At 39.7% G+C, this 14,252-nt stretch overlaps 1 protein-coding gene across 1 annotated transcript; it reads right to left on the bottom strand.

The window, feature by feature from the left end:
- Positions 1 to 582: 582 nt before the first annotated feature.
- On the bottom strand, positions 583 to 4,078 carry p2ry12 (purinergic receptor P2Y12). The gene is made up of 3 exons (XM_046390213.1): positions 3,919 to 4,078; positions 3,186 to 3,446; positions 583 to 2,544 (listed from the first exon to the last, which is right to left on the bottom strand). Exons 2-3 carry the CDS (start codon positions 3,435 to 3,437, stop codon positions 1,702 to 1,704), a joined length of 1,095 nt encoding a protein of 364 aa, XP_046246169.1. The 5' UTR covers positions 3,438 to 3,446; positions 3,919 to 4,078; the 3' UTR covers positions 583 to 1,701.
- Between the last annotated feature and the right edge of the window lie 10,174 nt (positions 4,079 to 14,252).

Here is a 14,252-nt window from a genome sequence, read left to right on the forward strand (position 1 = left end):
GAACTCATAGACTGCTTTAAATGTTTCCTGTTTGCCCAGGTGGACCCTATTTGCATTTGTCATTAGGTTAAAAACTATTATTTGGTTTTGAATGCTCCACCAGAGCATTTGAATGCATCCTGGGTGAGGAAACTGGCGCTTCCACTTTTGACACATTATGACTGAAGTTTTGCAATTGCTGGATTTGTTTTCATCATACTAAATACATGGACAAGAAATGGAAATGTCTTCTTTTCACCTCACAGAAACATGAAGAATACAACACACAGAATCTACAAACTTTAAGTAACTTGTGCTGAGTTAGGGTTCTTTCTGCACAATAGATCTGAATTACTTTAAAACTTCATTTTTTATCTCATTTTGTCTCTTTTTCATCTCCCTTTGTAATTGGTTTGTGGTGTTACCTGGATTGATCTCATTGGTGCATTCTATTCATTCATGCATCCATTGTTCAGTTGTATAGCTAAATTTAAATCAATATTAAGAGTCAATATGCTATATAGACAATTGGCTATGTTTGATTTTAATGAGTCTCTTTGACAATGTAAAATGAAATCTGAGCAATCTTATATAATACATAGACAACACCTTTTTTATAACAATGTAATATATTTTATCTCTAACATCATCCAATTGGGTAACTTTAAGATATCTCTCATCTTCTATAGCAAGATGATAGTTTGCTTGTGTGTGCTTTAAACCATTTTACTTTGAGAAAACTTATAACCCTAACCCTTAAACAAAGCTAAGATGTTCTCAAGCTATTTCATGTTCAGCCTAAATTTCAACCTATTCTGAAAAACATTTTTCTTCCAAAATGTTGTGAACCAAAACATAATATCGAGTCACTCACCAACAATGCCTTTCTGCCTTAACTCGACAGTTTGCAGCCTGGAGGACTGACTCCTTCACAGGATGATTTACCAACGTATGTCATCCTATAAGAGATGCAAATCCCAAAAGAGTAATGAAGCTGCTGTGAGTGGGGAAAATGACTCAGATAATATAGTTTGTGGTAAGCCGTGTGTTTTCAGGCTGCTCTGAAGTAATACCGGAACATCAGATCCAGGTTGTTTTATTTCTACTAGTGCCAGCATGCTTTGCTGTCCTTATAAAGTCAGTTTTATTTTGTGTCATTAAGTATTCCTTGGAAGCTTTTAGATAAGTCATTTTCTGCTGTACAAACTGACAACCAACAATTTCATGAAGTGTATAATATACAAGCTTTAAACTGACAGGCTTCTGTTGTCTTAAGCACTGAAAAATATGATAAAAAGAAATTTATGAATAACTTACATGCTATAGATACTTACTGACTTAGACAGATAAAAAAGAATAATTTATCTCTCTGTTAAAACAAGATTTATTTTCAGTTAGTGTATCCATCACATTTCTTATTTGAAAGATTAAGTGGGTATCGAAACAGAGAGAGTAACTTCACACATATGCGATGGGAATGGAGAACAGAAAGGCAATACATGCCAGTGTCAGCTCTACAGGTTTGCCACAAGTAAGTACAGTAAGCAAGCAACATCAGCAAGATGCTGTATGTATTCATGTTAAACTCCTCTTACAAGCAACACGTGCTGTGGCATACACATTTCCTGTAAACTGCAGTCCGAGTCAGCATATTAATTACAGCAAATGACAGAAAACAGATCACATTTCACATTATGGAAGTCTTTGTCTTGTCCAGTGGTTTTATGCACAGACAGAGGAGTCTCTCAGCGGGGTACCGCCTGTGTCTGTGTCTGACCCCTGGCTTTTTAGCCAGTTGCAGGTACCAGAAGGAAGCCGCAGGGTCTTGAACAACGTGGTCCTGAAGGAATTACAGAGGAAGAAGTAGATGAGAGGGTCCAGCAGAGAGTTTAAGGATGAGAGGAAGAGCGTGCTTTCCTTCAGCTGAAAGAAGAAGAGTTTGAGTTTACAGTCAAAGAGAACCTGTCTGGTCTGGCTCATGGTGTAAGGCACACGGGCAAAGTGAAACGGTACAAAGCACACAAAGAACACTGCCAGGACCAGGAACACATTGGCACTCATTTTCCTTTTGGCCTGCCTGGGCTTCCGAGCTGTTGCCCCACTTGCTCGACATATGGTACCTCCGGGACTGTGAGATTTAGAGCGGGAGTAGGATCTATACAGCTCTTTGGTGATTAGAGTGTAGCATACTATTACAGTCACCAGGTTGCCCCAGAAAATAACTTGACAGACATGATTTACCACCTCATGCCAGTACAGCCCGGCCTTGGTCTTCAGCTCACTGCACTTGAAATATGGAGAAGTCGGGGTCTTCCGTGTAAGGATCACATTAGGCAGACAGAGAACCAGCAGAAAGGTCCAGATGGCCCCTGAGAGGAGTTTGCGACGGGCCAGACGGGCTGCATTAGTCCCCCTGAAGGGCTTGAGGGTCTTTCTGCAGCGATCGATGCTTATGAGGCCGAAGAAGAGGATACTGATATACATGGTCAGGTAGAAGAGCACTGAGGAAACTCGGCATACAAATATCCGCAGCCCAGTGGAGGCAATGTTGGAGTCTGATAACACCTGCAGAAATACAGTGTTAACTCTGATACATTTTACTGCACATTTTCTGATGACATTCTGCGGGTTTCAAAGTTGTAACTAATGACTTAATTATTGATTAAATCACAATTCAATTATGAGCTGGTAATCAGCATATCATTCCAGTTGACAACAAAATCTGTTTGGCTGGACTTTTTAGCATCTCTCTCAGGACATTTACTTTGTTGTCTTAGCAGGAAAGCATCTGGACCACGACATGTTTATTATTTATTGCAGCATTTACACCTGAAGACTTCACTGATTATTCTAAAAAATCAAACACTCCATCTTTTATTTATTAACATTTATAACTGCAGATGACCCTGGCCCTCAGATGACAACTATTAACATGTGAAACTTCAGAACTGATGTTTAATACTCTTTATTAATGAGCTTTTAACTTTTATACCAGCAAACTTAAGGCCTCATTAAAATATGAGAAACTCTTGACCCTTTATTAATAAACCAAATAGAACTGATTGGCAAGAGAGATTTTTCTTCACAGCCTAGAGACAAAAATCTTGTTCTTATGAATTAATCTATTAGAAATGGCTCACTAATCACAAATAAAGCCAGCTTCATAAATTGTGCCTTATAATTCAGTGATATCAGCCAAAACAAACCTTAAATGGGAATGTGAAGGTCATGATGACATCCGCAACCACAATATTCTTCAGGTATATAATGAAGTGAGACTTCGAGGGGATGCGAAAGAACACCCACACAGCAACACCATTGAGTGACAGCCCCAACAGAAAGAGAAAGGAGTAGAGAACAGGAAACACCACCGTCTTCAAAGCGTTGTCACGGGAGCAGGTATTGTTGCTGTGGCTGAGATTGAAGGGGAACAGGGTGGAAGTTGCATTTCTCTCCATGAGTGTTGTCTGAAAAATAGAGGAGAAAGTAGTTCTCAATGTGCTCACCAAATTACTCAAAAAACAAACAGCATACACATACTGTGCACATGTTAATGAGGTTTGGGGAAGATCCTTTGCTATTCCAGCATGACTGTGCCCCATTGCACAAAGCAAAGTCTATAAAGGTGTGAGTTTGGTGTGGAAGAACTTGACTGGCCTGCACAGAGCCCTGACCTCAACATCTTGAGGATGAACTGGAATGAAGGTTGTGAGCCAGGCCTTTATGTCCAGCATCAGCACATGAATGGGCAAAAATTCCCACAGAAACACTCCAAAATCTTGTGAAAAGCCTTCTCAAAAGAGTGGAAGCTGTTATATCTGCAAAGCTGTCTATGTGTTTAGAATGCAATGCCATTAAAGTCACTGTTAGTATAATGGGAAGCTGTCCCAATACTTTTGTCTGTGTATGTTAAATACAATTAAACATTTTGTGACTGACCTGTTGGTGGTTCAGATTTGTGCCAGTGGAGTCCCATTAAGGTCTCAGTGCATGTCTTATTGAGATATTTGCCCCCTCTCTCTCTCCTGGATTCTGTATCTGACCGTGATCATCTATCTGGTCCACACAGTGTCAAAGTTTCAAACAAGTACATGCCCAAATATGTGTGTGTAGGATGGTGAAACCTAATTCTAAGGAAGCCTGTTGTATTTTCTTCTCCTTTTTCTTTCCTGTAATGTGGAAATGCCACAGACTACACATCTAGATCTATTTTAACAGACACAAAGAGTTTCAGTTCCATGCATTCATTGGCTCCAGAGGGCTGCTGTCTTGGAGTAGATAAACACAAAGTTAATCACAAAGTAAATCATTAATTGCATCTTATAAACAGCAAAAATGCACGGTAAAAGACACAAAATCAGATATCACATAGCTGTGTGGATAGCTGTGCGGAAAGCTGTGTTCTGAGTGATTGTTGCATGCATGCTTTTATGGTGGACTCTAATATTGACAAGTTGTTTGGATTAAAGTGTTAAGATGCTATAAATATATGACTACTTGTCCTTTCAAAATAAAGAACAAGTTAATGCGTTTCCTCTTATTCACTTATTCTTGTGTAATATCCACTGCTTCCACTTCTATGAACGTTTTTGGTTTTGTTTTTTTGTTTTTTTTTTAATTTTGAGCTAAGCATTCCTGCTGTCTACACACAGTTAAATCAGATATATTCACTGTACCACACATTTCTGCATTGCGACACATATTTACAATATATCCTCAGGCAGTGTAAGAAGGACTTTTGATACAAATCTTTTAAAAACAAACAGCTTCAAAGCATATGGCAGTAAAAGCTTCTTTTCTAAGGTGGAAAAATATGAAACAGTTTTTTGGCAGATGCACTGATGATATAAAGCCTTCCCTTTGGTCACAGTCCCATTCAGATTTTGAACTCAGTGCCTTCCCACATCCTTTTGGTTGTAAAGTGTTCTACCAGTGGTCTCAAGGACATGATCCATGTTGTGAAATAGACATTTGTCTCTATTTAAACTGTTTCGCTCTCCAACTATCCTCTTGAAGACCCAGATCAAGTAACAGAACAGTACAGCAGAAAAGGTCCTATCTAAAAGCTTTCAAGACACTTCATGACACAAAATAAAACTTTGTCTAGATGTTATTCTGGCTAAAGTGAAGATGCCTGCAACTTAATATAACCTTGCTTTCTAGTTCATATGTCACGGCATCCATCACTAGTAGTATTGCTTCAGTATAATACGTGGAAGTCCAACCAGACCTCTCGATGTATTTTTGAGTATTCAGAGCCTGGGATCAAGGGGAAGTAAAGCAAGGTATGCTTCACTATCTTCCATAAATAGATAGGCACTAAAAGCAATCTAATTATTTTCATTTTTTTTTTCATCTGTCAAACAGATGCAGAAGGAAGCTCGCACCAGGATTCAAACCAACTCAAATGTAAACCCATTTGTGAAATTATAAGACGATCACAACAACTGCTCCACAGTTCCAAATGGGGTTACAATTGGAGTTGCTATTGGAGTTGAGGGGTGGCTCATGCACAAGACCTTTTTAAATAATTAACAATTTAGGAATTGAGGGCCAACATGTGAGTCTGGTGGCCTTCTTCCCTTCAGTCTATCGAGGTCCTTGTGACTGACTTCCTGTGTCCAGAACAAGACTGACATTGTCAGCAGCATTCACTTCCTAATAAAATGCTTATCTAAAGGTCTCCTTATGTCACTTTTGAGATTGTTGTCACTTACTGCTCAGCCTAAATTTGATCAAACATACTGTGTGATGTCAATTTCCAAGGCAAACATATTGACATCCAGTCACGTTTTCCACAGCTGTGCTCTCGGCACATCTGTGTCTAATCAGGACGGCATCAAGTGTTCTCCTGGATGGAACTCGACAGCTACACTCGCTGCTTTTCGGTTTAACGCATGTCTATCTGTGTGTCTTTCTGGTCTCCGCTCTATTTTTCTGCTTTCCTTCCTTTCTTTAACTCCTGTTCCTTGTTAAATGTTTTGGGTTTAACCTCAGGTCTCACACGAGTTGGACAAATGATTGACGAGATTTTTAAATGATATGATATGTGTTTCTTTTTGTAATCAAGCTCTAAAATCGCAAAGCTCTCCAGGGCAGAGTTCACTGTGTAATCCTACCTCTAGCACTGATGTTTCGGATTTACATGAATCATTTATACAAACACATAATCAAATAGTGTGTGAATGCAGGACCGCAGAGGCACAGACATGAGCAAAGCTGCACCGTAGTCACACACAGTAATCCTCGTCAGCTCCCTCTCAGACAGACAGGAAGAAGGGAATGAGGAAAGGAAATAAAAAGAACGTAACACAAGACATGAATGACTTTCCATTTAAACCCCTCTGAGCCTCCTCAGTAATTCCCCTTACACACACACATGCTTTTCCTTCTTTGTAGGAGAGCTGCTTTTCTCACCTCCCACGTCACCCCTTGACCTTTAAGTCACCACTCATCACTCTCACTCTCTGCCAATCCCAGACCATAAGCCTACTTTAACACGGCTACCGTCTTGCGCTCCCCTCCCCTCCCCCCTCCCCATTGATAATAGAGCTGGAGGAGAAAACTTCATTTCCTCTCCACACGTGGAGTATTGCCTTAAGTGTCGCAGCACTGCTTTGAGCAAAAATAACCTATCTGTATTTAGCCTTTGGAAGCTAGTAGAGGAACAGTAGAGAAAAGGTAACGGTGCTTGAGGGTTAACATCAAGCTAATAACAGACACAGCTGTTGTCTGAAGAGCCTGGTTGATGCGAGGGCACGTTGGCCGAACTGTGACCCCTGACCTTTACAGACGGTTGATCATGTTGTCATCATGACAGGTTGAAAGGCATAAGAAAGGAACTTTGTTAGCACGTAGAGAGAGAGAAACAGAACACTCCTGGTGGTCTTTTCTTGTGGATTGTTTGTGACTGTCTCTGTCTTTATTTATGCATGTTTATGTGTATACATTTCCTTTGGCAGGCTTTCAAATTAGCCTCTGCTGGCATAGTTGAAATGCGTGGGCCACACTTTGTTTTGAAAGTGTAAGGTTTCTTTAGCTACTGCTGCTGCTGGTGTGCTGCTTGGTGCAGGTTCCAGTGGGTCTGCCTCCCATATGGCGATCCACACAGACAAGTCAGCTCACAGCAGCTCACACGGAGGTGAAGGGGGAGATGGATTCTTCTAAAGAATGATGGGAACTAAAGTATTTCTAGCTTTTACCGAGGTTGAAACCACATTTGCCTTCTTGCACCATGAAAGTGTTCTATGCTGATCATAAAAATGTATTGAAATGGTCCACTTGTCCTATTGTAGCTGCAAGTTTTATCTCTTTAGGAGATTTATGAGAGCTCTTGGTAACTACTGACTTCACATTCCTTAATTTGTCATGAGCCCCCAGTGTGCTGACCGTCTGCATCAAAACTGCACACACACACACACACATTCACACACAAACGAACATCAGTGGGTCCAACTGGCTTCTTAACTTTCTACCGGTGAATGATGTAGATGATTCCATCCTGAGCTCCAGTTTGTCACTCAGCTGTATGTTTTCTTAGCAACTGCTTTTGTTTGGGTATTGCCACAAATCATTCTCATCTCATTTGTCTGGCATATTCATCAGTGAATGACCTACTAAACTTGCACAACAGATCTTTTAAAAAAATGTATCCAGGGCAGAGTAACCCAAGTTCACTTCAAGATTTAATGGTAATTTTATTAATGTTATGAATATGTCTAACTGTGAAGCGAGATTAATACAAACTTTTCTCATTTTCCAAAAATTTTAAGTTGCAGTGCACATAACGACAAACACACAACTATTGTTTTGGTATCTTTCAGTTGGTTTTACAGGCCATAACTTATTGTTTAAGTTCACTCTTATTGCTCTCATCTGTGCCATGTTTGACTTCGTCAGACGGGTTAGAAAAAGGCTCCAAAAAACTCTCTGTATGCTACTTGCTCTGTTCCAAATGTCAGAAAGACAAAGTTGACAATTTGGTGGGAAACATAGTAGAGCATTTAGCAGCTGAAGAGCCAAAGTTTTCTCAGGATTTGGTTGGCACCAAATCAAAGCAGAAAAGAAGAGTGAAAATTGACAGAAACATGACTCCAACAAAAGTTGCTCTGTGTTGGCTGGATGTATAAAAAGTTACCATTCACAATTTTACAAGCTGATAATATGTGATGTTTGCTTCCAAGTTGTAAGGAGGTGCATTACATACTATATCTTAAAACCATGACAGTAAAATATAGTCATGTAACATGTAAATCTTTGTGTAAAAATATGTATCAACTCTCTCTGAAACCAGTGCCATTATGACAGATCCTGGCAGTGTGGGATCTCACCTTCTCAAGCTCATTACCTCGGAAGTAAATATTGTTATCATTATAGATCAATGTTGTTAGAAGGGTGCATTACTGACTTACTAATATTCAGAGAACAAAAATGAATTACAGTTGTTAAGGTCATCAGAAGTATTGATTTAGTAATTCTTCTCATCGTGGTCTGTATTGAAATATGAGTGCTTGTGTGAGTACGTGTACATCTAAAGCAGCTGTACAACTCTTTCTAGAGTCACCCCTTATGTGGCCTGCATAGCCTATGGTATATTTCCTCCCAGAGGTTCTAAACTAAAAACTAAAAAAAATCACTACATAGTGATGAGACAGTAAGACATTAATGAAAATAATTGTCTGCAACTGCAGTGAAACCAGAGTAGGGGCACTTTTTGAGAGCCTTTGGCACCTGTCAGCAGTGGCATTGCTCTTTTAAATTCTCATCCAGGGTGTCGATGTTTGTCTGATAATCCCTCACCACACTGCCTAAGAAACCAGGATGCAGAGCTGTGGCCTGAGAATTTGAAAAAAAAAATGAAAAAAAGACAGAGGGACAACAGCTCCCTTTGAGTGACTGGCCAGCGTGGGATACCAGGCATATTTGACAGGGTGTCTCTGTGTGCTCAGCAGAGACCTGTGTGCACACAGAGGGCAGCATATAGGCCAAGGGACAGGGCAGAAAGTGTCAGCTTCAGCTGTTAACCACGTGGAAGGAAAACGTGTGAAAAAAGGTCATTGTCATGTACAAACTAGGACAGAAGGCATTACTGTAGATGCAAGTGGACTAAACCTTAAACACATTTTCTTCATGTGCAACCTACAGTAAATTCAAGTAAATTCTACAAATCCTTAACAAAAAAATTTCAAGGCCCAGTGAAACATCGAGAATTCATTTAGGTGTTCGTTGAAACTAGGCCATCCCACCAGCTTCCTTGTCTGTTTTGGATATAAGGAAATATGTCATAAAATGATATGACAGGAAACTGTTTCAGGGAATGTCTGGAGCAACGCTGATGCTCAAAGTAGCAAACATGACTTCAGTCTTCACCCTCAACCAGTCAGCTCAGCGCTATAATGAGAGTGTGTTATTCCTGTGACGTCACTGTGGTATCTAAGGTTGCTAGGTGTTGTAAAGACGTTTGTGCAGAGCAGACAAACTGCAGCAGGTGGTCTAAATGATGTCATGTAAAATGATTTCACTGCAGCACCCGGTGGGAAACTAAACCCGTGAGCCTGTTTACGAGATTTAAAAGGGTGACGGAATTTATCTTCGACTGGTTTTGTTTCTTCAACACAAGAGGATTTTTTTTTAGAAAGATTTTCGTAATTACATACTAAATATTATTTCATTATCTGTGTTTTATAGAATTACAGAACAGATACAGTATGATGATTATAGCTATTGATGCCATCTATTGGCTGCTTGTCAGGATAACACAATGAGGGTGTATAGTTGATTTGGTTAGGTCTCCAATATTAAAATATTATCTCAAAGTAAAGATCCTGCCTGACTACACTCTTATTTCATTGTGCTCTAGACACATAAAACTTTGTCTTAGCCCTAGTTTTCTAATAAATTGCTCTTTAAAGCACAAAGAACAATGAAATTGATACTGGAGGGAACATATTTAAATCAGTCACAGAAAATAAATTTAAAAGAAAAGAAAACCTGAGCACACATTACTTAAACAGGAGAAGTTATTAACACAGAGCAGTCCAAAGGTAGGACCTCTCCTCCCGTCTCGTTTTTTATTTATAGGTGTTTAGTGTTTCCTCAGCTATGTTACAGCTCCTCCAGATTGCATCTAAATTACACACTGGATTTAGTACAGAGTGGTGAATTAAACTTTATTTCCAGAAGCACAGAGGAAATGTTGACTGTGGATGCGTCTGAGTAAAGGAATGCAGCCTGCAAACACAAGATTCTCTTTTCAAACTTGGGCTTTGTCTCTTCTTGTGTTGGAAACAAAGAAATTTCCAAAAATAAAAAAAACAAACAAACAAAAAAAAAACATGGGAAACCAGTCAAACAGGAGAAATACATTAAATCTCTTTCCATGAATCAGGGACATAGAACGGTGTATGAACTTGTTCCATTGTCTCAGTAAAGTTGTACAACCTTGGATTAAATTAAAGGCCTGGCCAATGTTACAACAACTACTGCAGGCTGATAAAGGAGATTATGCAAGTATCCCCAAGGTCGTAAATGCCACAAACCCTGATGAAGTTCTGGCCCCTGGAAGTATCTTTACCCTTAACTTCATTAAGTAGTTGCCCCACCCCACTTCTCTTTATTAATACATCACTGAACTTGAAAAGATTTCTGGAAAAGCTAACCCTGTCAGACATCAACCTCTGTCGCAGTGCCACATTGTTGATGCAGCCTAATTGGGTGAGCTGGCTTGTTTAAAAGCTTCTCCCCCCTTTGGGACTCAATAATTTAGAAATGCTTTGATGTTTTTAGTTTGCCATTTGTGTGATTGGCGTGAGGGAAGGTTGGGTATACAGCAGTGGGCTCCTCCAGTCCACCTGGTTATTCTTCTGGGGACCAAAGTAACACATCTGCACCCAATCAGATCTGAGAACCCCCACTGACATTCTTCCTTTGCCCTCAGGACAGGGACTGGGGGTGTATGGGGTGTCCCATGCCTTATAGTACACACAAAATCTCTTTTTTATGGTATTTACTAGGCCCCTGTTGCATTTAATGGTTGTAGTATTGGATTTATTACAAGCTTTGGACAATTTATGGCATATGTTAGTTGATTTATTAAAACGCCTGTGTACCTGGCTCCTACACCTGGCTGATTAGTGCTTCAAGGCTCACTATGAACACTTACAGATGATAATATATATATATAAAGTCATTGTTTTAATTGCATCCATGGGATCAAAATGACAACTGATATCTGTGTACTTTCCCTTACTAATGGCTAATATATTCTGTGCCTGGTGAAACTGAAAGTTTATCAAAAATAATCCTGAGTCCTTTCCTGAGAAGCAGTGGTCCAGGAAGCCTGGAACCACCATCACAGCATGACAGATCCTACCTGGCAGAGATGTGCAAAGATTAATCTGTCTTAGTTGTGGCTGGAAGGTGGATGTGTGGATTCTACAGTGCCGATGTGAAATTCCAGCATCACTTCAGGTACTGTAGAGAGACACCAGCCTACTGTATGGACTGTGTGTGTGTGTGTGTGTGTGTGTGTCCATACCTGTAGTTGGGGAGACAAAAATCTATTTACACTATCACATTGTGAGGACCTGCTTAATTTATGGGAACAAAATGCAAGTCCCCACAATGTCAATCATTTGCCTGTCAGGTTGAGGTTATGGTTAGGTTGAGGTAAGTAATGTTTATTGTTATGGTTCAGTGGTGGTTAAGCCTTCAGGAAATGAATGTAAGTCTATGTAATGTCCCCAAAAGGAAACACAACTGTGTGTGTGTGTGTGTGTGTGTGTGTGTGTATGTGTGTATGTGTAATGGAAAGACTCACTTCAATATTTTGAAGAGACTTCCCTAACCTATAAGCTTGGATTGCAGCAAACTATTGCCAAGTTTGCAGCATCAAAGAAATAAGACAGACTCTCTGAGCTAACAGAGGAGTACTGTCTCAGAATGTTGGTCAGCTCCCAGTAGTCGTCTCCTGAGATCCTCAGTTTCCATGTTCAGCCTGCTAGTATTCAAGTGGAAGTATGGAATTCATACCACAGAGCGAAAATGGGTCTCACCCTTCCCTGGTCTCCCTGATCAAGCAGTTCTGTAGATGTTATCTTTCCTTTCTTCCTTTTATCACACAGCTCTTCTTTTTTTGTTTGTCATTACTCAGATATTGTCTACATGCAGATAATTGATAACATACACTGTAAATTAGGCACAAATGTTTAATAAATGGTACTATACAACAGTAAGAAAATTAATTCTGACTGCATTTTTAAGGTGAATTTGCAGTCAATTGCAGGGCCTTGTCAATACACAGGTCTAATATTAAGTAGTAAGATGATAGCAAAATGGGCGGCACGGTGGTGCAGTGGTTAGCACTGTCGCCTCATAGCAAGAGGGTTCCAGGTTCGAATCCCGGTCTGGGCCCTTCTGTGTGGAGTTTGCATGTTCTCCCTGTGCCTGCGTGGGTTTTCTCCGGGTTCTCCGGCTTCCTCCCACAATACCAAAAACATGCACATTAGGTTAATTGGCTACTCTAAATTGCCCCTAGGTGTGAGTGCGAGAGTGTGTGGTTGTCTGTCTTTGTGTGTTGGCCCTGCGATTGACTGGCGACCAGTCCAGGGTGTACCCTGCCTTTCGCCCGTAGTCAGCTGGGATAGGCTCCAGCTCCCCCGTGACCCTGACGGATAAGCGGTATAGAAAATGGATGGATGGATGATAGCAAAATGGTAGCTGAATCTGATTAAAAAAGATTGACAAGCTGCTTCCAGGAAATATGACTTAACTTGCATGCTCCGTGAAAAGGTGGACTGTGAGGACAATCTATCCAGCAAGAAGTCATTTGATTCAGTGCAGATTTGTTCTGTTTTAGCACAGTCTTCGAGGTGGCCACGCTTTTACCTACCTCATCATCTCTGTAAAAACAGGTTTTGTTTATTCACTTCGTGAAAAGGCAGTGGTAGTGCAATTCTTCATGTTGACACGTCTCACTTCACCAGCTGTAGCCAGTAATTGGGTTCAGAGGTACAGTATATTTGACCTTGTAAAGGTGAAATTCACACAGACATAAAAAACACACAACCCTTTTGAATAGCTAGATATAAAACCATATTTTAAATGGCATTTTAGAGTTCAGTTCTTTTCCTTTATACACCCAAGAGGAAAAAAACAAATGGGAAAATCACATGTTTAAAATCCTCATAAATATCCCAGTCAGAGGAAGGTAAACCCCAACATTTTCCAAGTATGAACCGCAAAACCAGAACTGAACAAATAAACTCTTCAACATCCAGAGGGCACATTGTGTGAATAATGAACTGTCATTCACATTTAAGCACAATAAATGTGTTGCGGTTTATCAATACATCACTTAACTAGTTTAATTTATGTTTGATTGTCGACTAGCGCACATATGCAAGCACTTTTCTCTCAAATCGTGGTGCAAGTAGCTTACATTCCAAAGTTTATGGAGGACAATTCCCTCTTTGCCTGCATCTGCCTGGGTAATATCACACTGCAGTAAGACTGGCTCTAAACATTGGAAAAAACTGTTTTATTTTTTTCTTTGCTGAGATCTCAAAAATTGATTTATTGGAGAATATCTGTTGAGGACATATCTCTGACCGGTTGTGTGTGTCCACAAAAATGCAGCTGTTAGATCCTGGAAGCCACAGTAAATTAATTACATGGCATTTAATGGTTGTATTTAAAGCTGTCATCAGGAGAAGCTCTGATATGGCTTTATCAGAAATGTTTTATGACATGGTCAATAGCTACATATACAAAAAGAAGAGAAATAATGAATATCCAAAAATAAGACTGACTACAATGACTACATTGCATATTTTTGGATATTCATTATTTCTGTTCTTTTTAAAATGTAATTCTAACATTAATCTAAATTTTCATCTTATGGAACACAGAACAGATTCCTTTATTTGTTTTGATTCCAGTTTTTCTGGTTTCTCTCGTTTTCCTGATGAATGAAAAAAACATACAAGTCACAGCATCATTTATAAGGCCTTGCAAAAAGGAAGTTTTAGCCTGTTTTAAATGTGCATCATTATAGGCAATTCACAATTGGTGCAATGACTTAGAAATTGTTCCCAGTTGTGGCCCCTGAGGCAAAGGAAATGAATACACAAAAAATGACTTGTAAGTCATTTGAAGTCTGGTTAGAGAGGAAACATCACTGCATAAAGCTTAGAGAAAGCTACCATTTCAAGGACATTAATTCACCATATTTAATTTAATTTGGTGTGTTGCATGTAATATCTTTGTCTTTCCTA

This window comes from Scatophagus argus, chromosome 5 (assembly GCF_020382885.2).
Source record: "Scatophagus argus isolate fScaArg1 chromosome 5, fScaArg1.pri, whole genome shotgun sequence".
NCBI lineage: Eukaryota > Metazoa > Chordata > Actinopteri > Scatophagidae > Scatophagus > Scatophagus argus.

Bases quoted from the DNA above. Each gene is read 5' to 3' on its own strand.
- p2ry12 (XM_046390213.1), bottom strand. From the start codon at position 3,437: ATGGAGAGAAATGCAACTTCCACCCTGTTCCCCTTCAATCTCAGCCAC. The intron at 2,545-3,185 runs GTTTGTTTTGGC...GTATTTCTGCAG, and splicing joins CCTTCACATTCCCATTTAAG to GTGTTATCAGACTCCAACAT.